At 41.6% G+C, this 18,264-nt stretch overlaps 1 protein-coding gene across 1 annotated transcript; it reads left to right on the top strand.

Moving 5' to 3' along the window:
* Nucleotides 1–715: 715 nt before the first annotated feature.
* Nucleotides 716–18,235, top strand: lrrc42 (leucine rich repeat containing 42). Its single transcript, XM_061920886.1, has 7 exons — nucleotides 716–1,356; nucleotides 11,637–11,768; nucleotides 11,836–11,957; nucleotides 14,602–14,687; nucleotides 14,752–14,865; nucleotides 14,952–15,036; nucleotides 17,851–18,235. The coding sequence occupies exons 1-7, from the start codon at nucleotides 953–955 to the stop codon at nucleotides 18,150–18,152; spliced, it is 1,245 nt and encodes a 414-aa protein (XP_061776870.1). The 5' UTR covers nucleotides 716–952; the 3' UTR covers nucleotides 18,153–18,235.
* The last annotated feature ends 29 nt before the right edge of the window (nucleotides 18,236–18,264 follow it).

Below are 18,264 nucleotides of genomic sequence, written 5' to 3'. Positions count from 1 at the left end.
TAGTTAAGACTTTTATTGTGACGATCAGGAAAGGCCGTGTGTAAATGTGTCCACTTCCGGTTGAGCTCTTTCAAAGTAATTGCTTGAGATCACTTTTAAGTCATATATTTTGTAAAATATGACCTGCAAATATTAAAATGTATTTTTAATACCTTATTAAAGATTATACAGCAATCTTATTGTGTGTATTGATCAACTCAGCAAAAAAATTCCACAGCAATATCATAAATATTACACAAAATGCACAATTTACCTATCCCGTTTGCGTTAGCTACATTGACGGAAATCAAACCAGGAAGTGCCGTGTGTAAACATGTCTACTTCCGGTTGAGGTCTTTCAAATTAATTGCTAGAGATCAATTTAAGTTTCACCTTATGTAAAATTTGACCAGCAAATATTGAAATGTTTTTTTGGATTGTGACAGTTCTTGTTTTTAATGTCGTATGTAACGTTTGGTGACGATAAATGAGTTGTATTATTTAGTTAGGACTTTTATTGTGACGACCAGGAAATGCCGTGTGTAAATATGTCCGTTTCCGGTTGAAGTCTTTCAAAATAATTGTTTGAGATCACTTTTAAGTCATACCTCTTGTAAAATATGACAAGCAAACATTAAAATGTATTTTTTATAAATGACACTGGTTGTTTTTAATGTCGTATGAAGCGTTAAGTGACGATAAATGAGTTGTTTTTTGTAGTTAGGACTTTTATTGTGACACCAATGAACAAAACACCGTCAACTTGTTATGTTGTGCAAACATTCGGACCTGGGAATAAGGACAAAAACCACGTAAATAAACAACACTTTAACGCATGCACGGGCGTACGTGGAAAAAAAAAGAACCAAGACCCCTTTAAGGCTTCTTCGTGAGGGCGGGGGGTGATGTAACGCGTGCATGAATTAAGTAGCTCGGTGCTAATGGCGTCAAATGTTGTGGTAAAGTTGCAATAATGGCCTCCAACATGGACAGCGGCGTGGTCTACGTGCGGGAACGAGGAAAGCTGCGGCGTGTGGGCGACATCGTCCTCGCGCCGCCCAAGCTGCAGGCGTCGTCGTGCAGGAGGACAAACCCGTTCGTGCAGAGGAAGGAGCACTTTGTCTTCACCTACAACGCGGAGGGCAGCCTGAGGTACAGCAGCAAGTCGCTCTTCGACATCGTCCTCCTCTTCGTGGCGGACAACGTCCACCACGTCGACTCCCTGGTGGGCTTCCCCGAGCAGATCGGGGACAGACTCTTCGCAGCCGCCGAGGAGAACCGGGTGTTTCTCAACCCGGACGTGTCCCCCAAAGCCCTGCAGGTCTTCAGCGATGCCTACGGAGGAATGGTGCTGGGCTCTCTGTGTCTCAGGAACAGGTCAGTTTCAGTCTCAGTCTTTTTTTTTTTAACCTCAACAACATTATGAATGAATGAAATGCTTATATGAGGTCGGGTCGCGGGGGCAGCAGCCTAAGCAGGGAAACCCAGACTTCCCTCTCCCCGGCCACTTTGTCCAGCTCCTCCCAGGGGATCCTGAGGCGTTCCCAGGCCAGCCCAACATGTCTTGGGTCTTACCCGTGGCCTCCTACTGGTCGGACATGCCCTAAAGGCCGACTGAAAGCCACTACTAGCGACCACGCAGTCTGATAGTTTATATATCAATGATGAAATATTAAAATTGCAACACATGCAATTTGGTTTACTAAATTGCAATTTAAAATTTCCTCGCAAAGTGTCTTGTTGAAAACGTCGCATGACGTCACCGACTATTAGGAAATATTAGCGCTGTGCACACACACACAGCTAAAAGTCGTCTGCTTTAACCGCATAATTACACAGTATTTTGGACGTCTGCGTTGCTGAATCTTTTGCGATTTGTTCAATTAATAATGGAGACGTCAAAGAAGAAAGATGGAGTTGGGAAGCTTTAGCCTTTAGCCACACAAACACACGGTGATTCCCTGTTTAAAATTCCCGGAGGTGAAACTTTACTATGGATCAGAGCGGTCAAGCGAACATGTGTAGTGAGTCTTATTCTGCGTTGTGTAGTTTTTTATAAGTAGGAGACACTCCACCATTCCGTCGTTTCATCTTTTATTGGCCACCTTTGTTGGAAACATGAAACACATATACAGGTCTCTACTTTTCAAAAGTCCGATAGAAGAGGAAGTAAATATCCGGAAAAAACGCAGAGTCAATTCCTGCACCGGACATCCGGTTCTTCAAAATAAAACCAATACTTCAAAATATAACACCCTGTCTCGTTCATTATATAGCGCAACAACATCACACTATTACACATGGATCCTGACTACATGTCAACCAGCAGTTTTCGGTGAGAAAATTGTGGTAAAAAGTCGCCTTTTACCTGAGATCAGCTAAGCTTGTGCCGTCCGTACAGCTGCCGTCGACCTCCATCAGACACTTGTGGACACACCCTTCCGACTATCAGGTACTGTTAAACTCACTAAAACACTAGCAACGCAATAGAAAGATAAGGAATTTCCCAGAATTATCCTAGTAAATGTGTCTAAAAACATCGGAATCCGTCCCAATGCAATCACATTTTTTTTTTTTTTACTTTTTTTTTTTTTTCCTAGTCCGTCGCTATAAATATCCTCAAACACGAATCTTTCATCCTCGCTCAAATTAATGGGGAAATTGTCGTTTTCTCGGTCCGAATAGCTCTTTTTGTTGGTGGCTCCCATTAAAAACAATGTAAACGGGTGATGTCATCGTCTGCGACTTCCAGTAAAGGCAAGGCTTTTCTGTTAGCAACTAAAAGTTGCAAACTTTATCGTGTATGTTCTCTACTAAATCCTTTCAGCAAAAATATGGCAATATCGCGAAAATTATCAAGTATGACACATAGAATGGACCTGCTATACCCGTTTAAATAAGAACATCTCATTTCAGTAGGCCTTTAACTAAACACCTCCCTAGGGAGGCGTTCGGGTGGCATCCTGACCAGATGCCCGAACCACCTCATCTGGCTCCTCTCCATGTGGAGGAGCAGCGGCTTTACTTTGAGTTCCTCCCGGATGGCAGAGCTTCTCACCCTATCTCTAAGGGAGAGACCCCACCACTCATTTCGGGCGCTTGTACCCGTGATCTTGTCCTTTCGGTCATGACCCAAAGCTCATGACCATAGGTGAGGATGGGAACGTAGATCGACCGGTAAATTGAGAGCTTTGCCTTCCGGCTCAGCTCCTTCTTCACCACAACGGATCGATACAGCGTCCGCATTACTGAAGACACCGCACCGCCGCGGCTCCCGTGGGAGATTATCTAATTTCACCTACTTGGGATAAAACATATTTATTGCAAACCAGTAACTATAGTCTGCAAATGTGTTGTTGTTGTTGAGGTTTTGTGCCGTCTAAAGCAGTGTTTTTCAACCACTGTGCCGTGAGATACAGTGTGGTGTGCCGTGGGAGATAAGCTAATTTCACCTACAAACCGTGGGGCGGTTTAGCTCGGTTGGTAGAGCGGCCGTGCCAGCGACTTGAGGGTTGCAGGTTCGATTCCTGCTTCCGCCATCCTAGTCACTGCCGTTGTGTCCTTGGGCAAGACACTTTACCCACCTGCTCCCAGTGCCACCCACACTGGTTTAAATGGAACTTAGATATTGGGTTTCACTATGTAAAGAGAAAAGCACTATATAAATATAATTCACTTCACTGTTTCCATATGAGTTGGGAAATTGTGTTAGATGTAAATATAAACAGAATACAATGATTTGCAAATCCTTTTCAACTCATATTCAGTTGAATATGCTACAAAGACAACATATTTGATGTTCAAACTGATAAACTTGATTTTTTTTTGTGCAAATAATTTACTTAAAATTTCATGGCTGCAACACGTGCCAAAGTAGTTGGGAAAGGGCATGTTCACCACTGTGTTACATCACCTTTTCTTTTAACAACACTCAATAAACGTTTGGGAACTGAGGAAACTATTTGTTGAAGCTTTGAAAGTGGAATTCTTTCCCATTCTTGCTTGATCTACAGCTTAAGTTGTTCTTGTTGTCGTATTTTACGCTTCATAATGCGCCACACATTTTCGATGGGAGACAGATCTGGACTGCAGGCAGACCAGGAAAGTACCCGCACTCTTTTACTACGAAGCCACGCTGTTGTAACATGTGGCTTGGCATTGTTGTGCTGAAATAAGCAGGGGCGTCCATGATAACGTTGCTTGGATGACAACATATGTTGCTCCAAAACCTGTATGTACCTTTCAGCATTAATGGTGCCTTCACAGATGTGTAAGTTACCCATGCTTTGGGCACTAATGCACCCCCATACCATCACACATGCTGGCTTTTCAACTTTGGGCCTATAACAATCCGGATAGTTATTTTCCTCTTTGTTCCGGAGGACACCACGTCCACAGTTTCCAAATATAATTTGAAATGTGGACTCGTCAGACCACAGAACACTTTTCCACTTGGCATCAGTCCATCTTAGATGATCTCGGGCCCAGAGAATCCGGCGCCGTTCCTGGGTGTTGTTAATAAATGGCTTTCGCTTTGCATAGTGGAGTTTTAACTTGCACTTACAGATGGAGCGACCAACTGTAGTTACTGACAGTGGTTTTATGAAGTGTTCCTGAGCCCATGTGGGGATATCCTTTACACACTGTCGGTTTTTGATTCAGTACCGCCTGAGAGATCAAAGGTCCGTAATATCATCGCTTACGTGCAGTGATTTCTCCAGATTCTCTGAACCTTTTGATGATTTTCCGGACCTTAGATGGTAAAATCCCTAAATTCCTCGTTGAGAAATGTTGCTCTAAAACTGTTCGACTATTTGCTTACAAATTGGTGACCCTCACCCCGTCCTTATTTGTGAATGATCTAGCATTTCATGGAAGCTGTTTTTTTTTACCAAATCATGGTATTTTGGTGGCTTTTTCTTTTTTTTTTTTTTGGTATTTTCCTGTAGCAGTTTCATGTCTTCCTTTTGAGCGATAATTTCCGCATCTACTTATTATAGCAATCAAAAATATTTCGGTTGTTTTTATCCTTCTTTGTGTGGACATTGTTGATTGTCATGTCATTCTCCGACGTACATAGTCTTTGCTGTCGTCCAACATTCTGTTTTTGTTTACTTTGTAGCCAGTTCAGTTTTAGTTTCGTTCTGCATAGCCGGCCTTCCCTAAGCTTCAATGCCTTTTCTTAGGGGCACTGACTGTTAGAATAATTTTATCTAAGTTATCACAAAACTTTGTGTTACATTTAGTCTTAAGCTCGCCCGGCGGGAGGACTAAAGCTGTCTTTGATCTTACCAAGCAGAAAGCTTGTAAAACTCCACTGTGTGGGATGGGGGGGCGACATGAGGGTGTCGGTGTCTTTGATGTAATTTAATCCACAGAAAGATATTGTCTTGACCTGAGATCTACAAAGCGGAGAGGAAGCAGGGTCAGACCTCCCTCCAGGCCCCTTTTCTTTGAACTGTTTTACGACCTTTTCTCTGAACTGTCTTGTAACCAAAAGGCATGGCTGTTTACGACCCCCCTCCCTTACAAACAGCTGTTGCTATGTAATCAGGGAAAGTGCAAATATTTCGTCCAACCCTGGTGACACCGTAAAAGAGTACAGGTGTACGCCTTTCTCCTCATTGAGCCAATTTTAATTCGATCTCTTTTTAATTCCTTGCTTCTTGTCTTGTTTAATAGATGTAATCAGCGTTTTTGGTTTAAGCATTAGACACGTTTTTACCTGCACCCTGCCTCCCGCTGTTTCCCACATGTACAAAGCAATTAGCTACCAACTGCCACATACTGATATGGAAGAGTATTACTCGGTTACTCTGTCGAGCTACCACGAATTGATTAACGTGGAACCCGACTTAAACAAGTTGAAAAACTTATTTGGTTGTTACCATTTAGTGGTCGATTGTACGGAATATGTACTGTTCTGTGCAATCTACTAATAAAAGTTTTGATCAATCAATCAAAGCCCAAGTTTTGTGTTTGATTAACACATGGTTGTAGGGCTAGACATTTATCGCACTAGGCAAAGATCCTATTTGTGACAGGAGTGATCTGCCATTTTTAAAGACAAACTGCAAAAAGAATGTCCAATGAACCTCTGTGACAGGAATGCTTTTTAAAGATGGTCAAAGATCCTCTATTTGACAGAAATGATCTGCAGTCTTTGAAGACTTATTGGAAAGAAAACTTGTCAAAGAGGACAAGTGTGAGCACTCTGCTGTTTTAAAGGACTTACTGCAAAAAAACTCCAACCTGTCAAAGATAGTGACAGGAACACTGTGCTGTTTTTGAACGTTTACTGCAAAAACACAAGTCAAAGATCCTCTATTAGGCAAAGATCATTTTTCTGAAGAGTAAACCACTGTTTTTAAGGACCTTTTGCAAAAACACTCGTCAAAGATACTCTTTATCAGTGTTTTTCAACCTTTTTTGAGACACATTTTTTTCTTTGAAAAAATCCAGAGGCACGCCTCTAGCGGAAAATATAAAAAAAATTAAACTCAGCAGCCGTTATTGACAGTAAAAAGTCGTTCTGGCAATTGTTGGATATGAATTCAAACCCTAATTAAGCATGCTCTTGTCTCAAAGTAGATGTACTGTCACATGCTGTAAGTCTTTGCTGTTGTCCAGCATTCTGTTTTTGTTTACTTTGCAGCCAGTTCAGTTTGGCTTTCACTGCCTACTTTGTCTTGTTATATTCTTATTTTACTGTTATATTGTTATTCCCATTGTTTTTATTCTTTTTGTAATATTTCTCTATTTTGTTTCCTTTTAAACCCCCATTATTTACTTTTTTCTTTAAATTGATCTCAACTCTGTACACTGCTGCTGGAATTTTAATTTTCCTGAAGAAACTCTCCTGAAGGAATCAATAAAGTACTATCTATCTATCTTTCTATCTATCTATCTATCATCATACCGTGACTTATTTGGAGTTTTTTTGCTGTTTTTCTGTGTGTAGTGTTGTCTATTTCGTTGTTGATTGTCATGTCATGTGCGGATGTACTTTGTGGACGCCGTCTGCTGCTCCACACGCTGTAAGTTTTTGCTGTCGTCCAGCATTCTGTTTTTTGTTTATTTTGCAGCCAGTTCAGTTTGGCTTTCACTAAAGGCCTACTGAAATGAGATGTTCTTATTTAAACGGGGATAGCAGGTCCATTCTATGTGTCATACTTCATCATTTCGCCATATTTTTGCTGAAAGGATTTAGTAGAGAACATCGACGATAAAGTTCTCAACTTTTGGTCGCTAATAAAAAAGCCTTGCCTGTACCGGAAGTAGCAGACGATGTGCGCGTGACGTCACGGGTTGTGGATCGCCTCACATCTGAACATTGTTTACAATCATGGCCACCAGCAGCGAGAGCGATTCGGACCGAGGAAGCGATGATTTCCCCATTAATTTGAGCGAGGTTGAAAGATTCGTGGATGAGGAAAGTGAGAGTGAAGGACTAAAGGGCAGTGGGAGCGATACAGATGTTATTAGACACATTTACTATGATAATTCTGGAAAATCCCTCATCTGCTTATTGTGTTACTAGTGTTTAAGTGAGATTATATGGTCGTACCTGTACAACCTGAAGGTCGGCCCCGCACCTTTTTTCAGCACCAGTCGACGGGTGGTGGCGATGCCCATCTCTGCCCTTCGCAAGGGACCCTCTTCGAATCACGATCTTTCGAAATGATCGCTGCATAATACACTCTACTTTGTGTGTGTGTGGTCCAATCCAACCGTGTTCGCTTGACCGCTCTGTTCTATAGTAAAGCTATACCGTCATCTTTTGGGAATGTACACAATGAAACACCGGCTGTGTTTGTGTTGCTAAAGGCGGCCCACCTACAGCTTTCTTCTTTGATGTCTCCATTGTCAATTGAACAAATTGCAAAAGATTCAGCAACACAGATTTTTGCGATGAAAACAGACGAGCTAATAGCTGGGAACGATGCTGGAACAAAATGTCCTTTACAATGCGTGACTTCACGCGCACGCGTCATCATACCGAGACGTTTCAGCAGGATATTTCGGCGCGAAATTTAAAATTGCAATTTAGTAAACTAAAAAGGCCGTATTGGTATGTGTTGCAATGTTAATATTTCATCATTGATATATAAACTATCAGACTGCGTGGTCGCTAGTAGTGGGTTACAGTAGGCCTTTAAGCTTCAATGCCTTTACTTAGCGGCACTCGCCTTTTGTTTATTTTCGGTTTAAGCATTAGACACATTTTGATCTGCACGTTGTGATCACCACAACGCATGTTCCCGACATCCAATTAGCTACCTGCTGCCACCTACTGATAATGGAATAAATAAATAAATAAATAGGTCAGGGGTCGGGAACCTTTTTGGCTGAGAGAGCCATGAAGGCCAAATATTTCAAAATGTATTTCCGTGAGAGCCAGATAATCTTTTTTTTTTAACACTGAATACAACTAAATGCGTGCATTTTTAAGACCAATATTTTTAAAGCATAATAAGTATCTTATTCCTTTTAAAAATGGTAAAAAAAAAAAGGTAAATGGTTGTACTTGTATAGCGCTTTTCTAACCCTTTTTAAGGAGCCCAAAGCGCTTTGACACTATTTCCACATTCACCCATTCACACACTGATGGCGGGCGGGAGCTGCCATGCAAGGCGCTAACCAGGTCCCATCAGGAGCAAGGGTGAAATGTCTTGCTCAAGGACACAACGGATGTGACTAAGGTGGCAAAACGTGGGGATTGAACCAGAAACCCTCAGATTGCTGGCACAGCCACTGTCCCAACTTCGCCAAGATAATAACGTTGTTATTCTAAAGCTAACAAATAATAAACATGATACTTCTTACAATTAAAACGCGACTTCTTGTACAGGGGCGATAGAAAATGGATGGTTGGACAAAAATGCATGAGAATTTTTGTATAATTTGGACGTTATTTTTAATTACTTATCGTGTTAAGCAATGTCAGCTAAGATTTATCTGAGAGCCAGATTCAATCATCAAAAGAGCCGCATCTGGCTCTAGAGCCATAGGTTCCCTATTCCTGAAATATACTACCGTTCAAAAAGTTTGGGGTCACATTGAAATGTCCTTTTTTTTGAACGAAAAGCACTGTACTTTTCAAAGAAGATAACTTTAAACTAGTCTTAACTTTAAAGAAATACACTCTATACATTGCTAATGTGGTAAATGACTATTCTAGCTGCAAATGTCTGGTTTTTGGTGCAATTTCTACATAGGTGTATAGAGGCCCATTTCCAGTAACTATCACTCCAGTGTTCTAATGGTACTATTTGTTTGCTCATTGGCTCAGACGGCTAATTGAGGATTAGAAAACCCTTGTGCAATCATGTTCACACATCTAAAAAACAGTTTAGCTCGTTACAGAAGCTACAAAACTGGCCTTCCTTTGAGCAGGTTGAGTTTCTGGAGCATCACATTTGTGGGGTCACTTAAATGCTCAAAATGGCCAAAAAAAGAGAACTTTCATCCGAAACTCGACAGTCTATTCTTGTTCTAAGAAATGAAGGCTATTCCATGCGAGAAATTGCGAAGAAATTGAAGATTTCCTACAACGGTGTGTACTACTCCCTTCAGAGGACAGCACAAACAGGCTCTAACCAGAGTAGAAAAAGAAGTGGGAGGCTGCGTTGCACAACTGAGCAAGAAGATAAGTACATTAGAGTCTGTAGTTTGAGAAACAGACGCCTCAAAGGGCCCCAACTGGCATCTTGATTAAATAGTACCCGCAAAACACAAGTGTCAACATCTACAGTGAAGAGGCGGCTGCGGGATTCTGGGCTTCAGGGCAGAGTGGCAAAGAAAAAGCCATAGCTGAGACTGGCCGATAAAAGAAAAAGATTAAGATGGGCAAAAGAACACAGACATTGGACAGAGGAAGACTGGAAAAAAGTGTTGTGGACGGATGAATCCAAGTTTGAGGTGTTTGGATCACAAAGAAGAACGTTTGTAAGATGCAGAACACCTGAAAAGATGCTGGAAGAATGCCTGACGCCATCTGTTGAGCATGGTGGAGGTAATGTGATGGTCTGGGGTTGCTTCGGTGCTGGTAAAGTGGGAGATTTGTAGAGGGTAAAAGGGATTCTGAATAAGGAAGGCTATCACTCCATTTTGCAACCCCATGCCATACCCAGTGGACAGCGCTTGATTGGAGCCAATTTCATCCTACAACAGGACAATGACCCAAAACACCTCCAAATTGTGCAAGAACTATTTAGAGAAGCATGCAGCTGGTATTCTGTCGGTAATGGAGTGGCCGGCGCAGTCACCAGATGTGAACCCCATTGAGCTGTTGTGGGAGCAGCTTGACCGTATGGTAGGCAAGAAGTGGCCATCCAACCAATCCGACTGGTGGGAGCTGTTTCTAGAAACGTGAGGTGCAATTTCTCCAGATTACCTCAACAAATGAACAACTAGAATGCCAAAGGTCTGCAATGCTGTAATAGCTGCAAATGGAGGATTCTTTGACGTAAAAAAAAAATAAAATTTCAAATACAAATCATTATTTCTAACCTTGTCAATGTCTTGAGTCTATTTTCTATTCATTTCACAACGTATGGTGGTGGATAAGTGTGACTTTTCATGGAAAACACTAAACTTTTGAACGGTAGTGTAGGTTGTACCTTTTAAGGTACTCAAAGCGCTTTGACACTACTTCCACATTCACACACTGATGGAGGGAGCTGCCATGCAAGGCGCTAACCAGCACCCATCAGGAGCAAGGGTGAAGTGTCTTGCTCAGGACACAACGGACGTGACGAGGTCAGTACTAGGTGGGGATTGAACCAGGGACCCTCGGGTTGCGCACGGCCACTCTGCCACTGCGCCGCGAGTCTCGCACGGTTACTCTGCCGCTCTCCAGACAGCACAGACACTCAATAAAAGCACATTGTTTGCGGATGGTGAAGAAGGAGCTGAGCCGGAAGGCAAAGCTCTCAATTTACCGGTCGATCTACGTTCCCGTCCTCACCTATGGTCATGAGCTTTGGGTCATGACCGAAAGGATAAGATCACGGGTACAAGCGGCCCAAATGAGTTTCCTCCGCCGTGTGGCGGGTCTCTCCCTTAGAGATAGGGTGAGAAGCTCTGCCATCCGGGAGGAACTCAAAAGTAAAGCCGCTGCTCCTCCACATGGAGAGGAGCCAGATGAGGTGGTTCGGGCACCTGGTCAGGATGCCACCCGAACGCCTCCCTAAGGAGGTGTTTAGGGCACGTCCAACCGGTAGGAGGCCACGGGGAAGACCCAGGACACGTTGAGAAGACTATGTCTCCCGGCTGGCCTGGGAACGCCTCGGGATCCCCCGGGAAGAGCTAGACGAAGTGGCTGGGGAGAGGGAAGTCTGGGTTTCCCTGCTTAGGCTGTTGCCCCCGCGACCCGACCTCGGATAAGCGGAAGATGATGGATGGATGGATGTTTGCGGATTATAATTACTGGTTTGCAAAAAATACTTAAAACCCAATTAGGTGAAATGACATCATCTCACGGCACAGTTGTTGAAAAACACTGCTCTATATGACCGGAGTGCTCCGGGCCTCTAACAAGATTTCGAAACGAAGTCAAGAGCTGCTCTGACGTAATTCCCGGTCTTTGTTTTGGCCAGTAGAACAGAAGAAGCACGAAGTACTAATCGAATGACATCTACTCATGTTCCCTGCAGGTTTCCTCTACTCAGCGAGAGGATGGATGACATCAAAACATTCCAGAGTTTGAAATGTTTAGACCTGTTCGGCTGCAGATTAGGTGACAATCACGAGATCTTCCAGCACCTGACGTCCACCTCTCTGGCAAGGTGATGAGCGCACCACCACTGACCTTTTCGTTGACCCGAAGATAAACGCCCGGTTTCTGCCCTCCAGCTGCCTGGTACAGCTCTTCATCGGCGCCAACGGCCTGTCAGACGTGGGCCTGCAAAGACTGACGGCGCCAGTAAGGATGAAGAGGAAGGGACTGGACTGCCTTCAGTACCTGGATGTGTCACGTCAGTCGACATTTTCATTACGTCACACAATAAACCGCAACGACATTATCTACTGACCAGCATCTACACCACAACATCAGGGAACTTGTGTCCTTGTAAAATGACCATATTTGGTCATTTTTTGTCCTACAGGAAGTAAGAGTTAGAAGCTTCTTGTTACACAGATATTTGGGGGTGTAACGGTACACAAAAATGTCGGTTCGGTACGTACCTCGGTTCGGTTCATTTTCGGTACAGTAAGAAAAAAAACAAAATATAAATTTTTTGATTATTTATTTAACAAATTTGCTAAATCTTCCCCCCAAAATATTTTGATGTGAAGTAATGGGAAACTTGGATAGGTCAATAATTCATAATAACATTGATTTTGATTCAATATTATGTTCTGAGCAATGACAGTTTGAAAGAAGTGAAGTGAATTATATTTATATAGCGCTTTTTCTCTTGTGACTCAAAGCGCTTTACATAGTGAAACCCAATATCTAAGTTACATTTAAACCAGTGTGGGTGGCACCGGGAGCAGGTGGGTAAAGTGTCTTGCCCAAGGACACAACGGCAGTAACTAGGATGGCACAAGCGGGAATCGAACCTGCAACCTTCAAGTTGCTGGCACGGCCGCTCTACCAACCGAGCTATGCCGGTGACATTGCTTAACACGATAAGTAATTAAAACAGCTTTGTTAATTAGACAACGTTGCAACTGTTTCTAAATTACATTTAGCCTTTAAGCTTTTTTATTTCACTTTTGTTTATTTTAAAAGTATTTTTAAAATGTGCCATGGGCCTTTAATACATTAGGTGTGTGCCGCAAATGGCCTCCGGGGCACACTTTTGACACCCCTGCTATGGATATTAAAAAATGAAATCAGAGCCTGGCGACGCATGCGCGTTTATCATAACTCTCTCGCTCTGTCTGTCTCTGTCCCTCCCTCACGAATGCTGCTGTGTGCACAAATTGTCTTGTTTTGAACCCCTTCTTCACCTTGAACGTACATTGAAAATACACGCAACCCTAACTTAAAATGCCGAACATTCGAGGCATTTAAGAAACTCCACCCGGACAGCCCAGCAAAAGAGGACATGTCCGGTGAAAAGAGGAGGTATGGTCAGTCTATCATAGCCCAGTCGTTGCTAGCATGCCATGTGTTGTTGTTTTTTTGATTGATTGAAACTTTTATTAGTAGATTGCACAGTACAGTACACCCCAATAAGTATTTCAACCTGTTTTAAGTCGGGGTCCACGTAAATCAATTCATGGTGCCTCGTAGGGGTGCAACCGATCAAAAAACTCACGGATTGGATAATTTTTTTCGGATCAGCAAAAAAAAAAAAGACAAGACAAATAAACAGAAGTTTTGCCATTTTGTGTTGTAACACTTTTAAATTAAAATATATAAAATCTAGTTCAAGTGCACAAGGCATAATATCTTCTTTTTAAAATAATTAATGAAAAACTGTGCCACATAAAAAGGGATTTCTCCTTTCCTCCACTGCTTGTGTCAGTACCTGCACAAGGTGACTCAGGTAGAGGGGGCGTGTCTTCTCATCTCCCACTCTGCTGTCATGAAATGATGATAATTTTGCTTAGTTCGAATAAAATACCCCTCATTTCTGTAATTTTTTTCTTGTTTTTGAACACTGACTTTTTGCAGTGCAGTATTTACATGTCCGAGAGGTTGAAGTGTGATGATAATCTGTCATTGTCTTTCATCTTCCCAGAAAAGAGGCGCCATAGATTAATTAAATTAATATTTACAATGGGCAAACATTTTTCAAGCGTAAAATATACATGTAGAATGTCTACAACTTTTATTTTTCCCTATAATTATTATGAATACACTGCAAAAAGTTAGTGTTCAAAAACAAGAAAAAAAATACAAAAATGAGGGGTATTTTACTTGAACTAAGTAAAATTATCTACCAATAGAACAAGATAATTCGGCTTGTCAAGACTTTCCATAAGAAGTAAAATTAGCTAACAATCAATGAACCCGAAAATACCTTAAAAAAGTATATTCTCATTAATAACAAGTGCACTTTTCTTGGTAGAAAAAACATTTAGACCTTTTTGCTCAATATGTTAAAAAGTATTCTTAAATGAAATAAATCCTAGTGCCATTATCTTGACATAATAATATGCGCCTGGCATCATGATTTTTTTCATGCTTGAAATAAGAAATATTCTAATTTCAAGCACGTTTTACTCAATATAGGTCATCACATCTCAGCAACAAGCTGTAATATCTTACTGAGATCATTTAGGACCAAAACCCTTAAAACAAGTAAAACACTAACATAAAATCTGCTTCGTGAGAAGAATTAAAACAGTTGACAATAATTTCTAATGATGTGCTTCTAGTTTCTACTTTTAAGTATGTGCGTAAACGTCAATACAGATTTTAATTTCTAATTTGTGCTTTTTGAAGAAATCACAAGTTGATTAAAAGTTATTGGAAAAAAATAAGTCTCAAAACATTGCAACGTTTGCCATAACTGTGTGAAAAAGCTGCTGCGAATTCAGGCACTTTTGGCCGCAACTAACGCAAAATAATTCGGCAGAATCTTGGAGGGACTGACTACATATTTTTCTGTTAGGTGTTTGATAATATTGTGTGTTAAAACATGCATTCTCTTTCCAATCCAGACAATCCGATCTCAGAAAGGGCTCTCAGGTATCTTACATGTCTCCCCAAACTTGAAAAACTTGACGCTTCCGGGACAAGTATGAAGGTGAAGCTTATTAGCGTCATTATTTGTGTCGCACTTGGGATTAAACATTTATAGTTTCCTGCAGTTTGGAGCGGTATTGAAGTCGACCATTTGGGAGATGCTGGGCCTGACTTACTCGGAGAAACCACTGGACGCCTTTGATCACTCCGCATGTAAAACACAAGGATGGGCAGAACAGGTCATTAAAAAAAACAAACATTGTTTTCCTAGGTTTTTGCTGGTTTGTGTGATATCTCATAAATAAAACGTGTTGATGATTACCAGGTGGTGAACCAGTGGGAAACCAATGCAGGGCTAATGCCCAAACAGAAGAAATTGGAAGAATCGAGATTGTCAGCGCTCTGCTTCTGTAAGTCTAAACTATATTGTTTTATTTTAGTAGAGTATTGGTGTACTTAGTTTAAATTAGAGATGGGCACTTTGCGTAAATTTACTATCAGGGAATACAAAGTGCAACATGGCTGACGGGGAGAAGACTTTAATATAGTATTGGTCTACTTCAGGGGTGCCCACACTTTTTCTGCAGGCGAGCTACTTTTCAATTGACCAACTCGAGGGGATCTACCTCATTTATATTTATTTATTTATGAAAGAGACATTTTTGTAAACAAGTTAAATGTGTTTAATGATAATACAAGCATGTGTAACACATATAGATGTCTTTCTTTCACAAAGACAAGAATATAAGTTGGTGTATTACCTGATTCTGATGACTTGCATTGATTGGAATCAGACAGTAATGATGATAACGCCCACATTTTCAAATGGAGGAGAAAAAAAGTTGTCCTTTCTGTACAATACCACATGAAAGTGGTTGCTTTTTGGCATCTAATTCATCCAGCTTCCATACACTTTACAAGAAAAACATTGGCGGCAAATTCCGTAGCTTGCTTGATTGACATTCACGGCACCCGAGGGTCTTGTGAGATGACGCTGGCTGCTGCCAGTTCATTATTATGAAAAAATGACAGAGAGGAAGGCCAGAAACACTTTTTATTTCAACAGACTTTCGCGCCGTCCCTTCCGTCAAAACTCTAAAGGCCAACTGCACATTTCCTATCTTCACAATAAAAGCCCTGCTTCATGCTGCCTGCGCTAACAAAATAAGAGTCTCGGAAAGCTGGTGTGCACAAGTGGTGTGCACGCCAGCTTTCTGAGGGATCGCTCGTGCACGCCAGTTTTCCGAGACTCTGTATTTAGTTAGCGCAGGCAGCATGAAGCAGGGCTTTTATTGTGAAGATAGGAAATGTGCAGTCGGCCTTTAGAGTTTTGACGGAAGGTACGGCGCGAGAGTCTGTTGAAATAAAAAGTGTTTCTCGCCTTCCTCTCGGTCATTTTTTCATAATAATGATCTTGCAGCAGCCAGCGTCATCTCACAAGACCCTCCGGTACCGTGAATGTCATTTAAGTGACGTCTTGGTGAAGATTGATGATCACTCATTTTTAGGTCTATTTTTTTAAAAAGCCTGGCTGGAGATCGACTGACACACCCCCCGCGGTCGACTGGTAGCTCGCGATCGACGTAATGGGCACCCCTGGTCTACTTAGTTAAAATTAGAGATGGGCACTATGAGCAAATTTACCATTAATTGTTAAATTCTTTTTAAGATATGGTCGTTTTTATGTTTAATAATGTATCAAAATAATATTTTTAGAGGTGACTTTTTTTCCCTATAAATCTGCCGAATTTGTGACGTTTATCCCAGTTGTGTTGTCAGCGGATATCTGCATGTATGGTAGAAATTTACCTGCATTGTGGTTTGACGCTGTAGTCAATAAGCTTCCTATCTATCATGCTTATGTGGGCCTACCGAGGATGTCGTGGTGGTTTGTGCAGCCCTTTGAGACACTAGTGATTTAGGGCTATATAAGTAAACATTGATTGATTGATCTTTTGGGGCAGACTGGCTTGTACATGCACATGCACCCTCCGCTGTTGCCATTTCTAATAAAAAATAGCGTACAGTTTTAAATCATCTGTCAGTAGAATCGATTTGGAGACGCTAAAAAGTACAAGGCTGACGGGGAGAAGACTTTTTAATATAGCGGAAAACAGGCTCATACAGAAGGGAATTCAATCAGTTTTCAATGATTCCTTCCCGACTCGCCGTGGTCCTGCCCCCAATAACCAGTGAGTGTCACTGAATCATCATCGTTCAGTGGGACACATGGTCAACTTTGTCGTTTGTTTACTCGGTATCTGTGATTCACGTCGTCAGACACTTGTATCTAAGTTATCACAAAACTTTGTGTTGCAATGAGTTCCCGGCGAGAGGACAAAAGCTGTCTTTGATGTTACCAATCAAAAGGCTTGTAAAACTCCACTGTAGGATGGGAAGCAACATGAGGGCGACCTTTTCTTTGACTGTTCTGTAACCAAAGGCGATGGCTGTTTACGACCTCCTCCCTTAGAAACAGCTGATGCCATGTAATCAGGGAAAGTCCAAATAAGAGGAGGCGTACAATCTTTCGTCAGTGTGTTGAGACACTGTACCCTTGCCTACGCATTTCTCCTCATTGAGTTAAATTTGATTCTGTCTCTGTTTAATTCCTTGCTTCTTGTCTTGTTTAATAGATGTCATCAGTGTTTGAACCTGACAATTGCATTTATACTAAGAGGAGCATAATTACATATTAAATGGTTTATTCTCTTAATTTAACTAGCCTAGCATGAGAGAGTCATTGACCGAGTTAATGGCGACAGGAACCCATGAGTGCCGATTCAATTAAAAAACTAGCGGGTTTTGAACAATTCGTTAATGACTTGCACGTCACTAGTGGCCACCGTAATTTATAAAGTTTAGCTCATGACGCATAAAGTTAAAAGATGCGTACACATTACTGGATACTAAGCCTTTTTGACTTTGTATGTTTAAGTAATATGTAACTATAGTTATTTGATACTTGTTTATGTTGACAAATGTGGGCTGTTTTAAACTGCAATATTTTCCAATTAAGGACACTTATTACATATATCTAGCTTGTGTGCTTAGCTGTTGTGTAGCTGCAAGCTCCTTGTACCCTAAAGCCTACCCTGTTTTACTTGACTAAAATACAAGGAAAGACCAACCTTATGTGTTTGGTGAAGGGTGTTTTGATGTTAAAATACTTGTTCTCAAGTCAATAAATAATTGAACTATATCACTAACTCTTTGTTCTTTAGTCGGAAGGCAGAAGTTTGTCCGAGAGGTGCTGAACGCCGCCTCCTTGTCGCGTGAGAAACAAGCAACTGCAGATGCCACCTCGGAGAAGGAGCAACGCCTGCACTTTTACAAACCTCCAGGAGGAAGCGGCGGCCCCACAGACAACAACACTTCCTCGTCCTCAACTAACGACCAAGATAGGACGTCCAAAAGGAAATGCTTGCCGAAAAGATGGGGCGGCTCGAAGACAAGTCCGCCGCCGAATCGCGTGTCCTCGTCAGTGCTGACCGCGGCAGACATGGACTTGTTGGACAGCTATTGAGACGTCTGTTTTTTTTTATTGCATTGTTTTACATTTTTCTAATGTTTTTTTTCTTCTTTAAATAAAGCTATTTTGTATGCTTGTTTTGTTGTACTTCTACTCATTATGTCAG

The sequence above is a fragment of the Nerophis ophidion genome, linkage group LG14 (assembly GCF_033978795.1).
Source record: "Nerophis ophidion isolate RoL-2023_Sa linkage group LG14, RoL_Noph_v1.0, whole genome shotgun sequence".
Classification (NCBI taxonomy): domain Eukaryota; kingdom Metazoa; phylum Chordata; class Actinopteri; order Syngnathiformes; family Syngnathidae; genus Nerophis; species Nerophis ophidion.
Note: the sequence above shows the minus strand (reverse complement) of the source record. Positions and strands in the feature narration are given on the sequence as shown.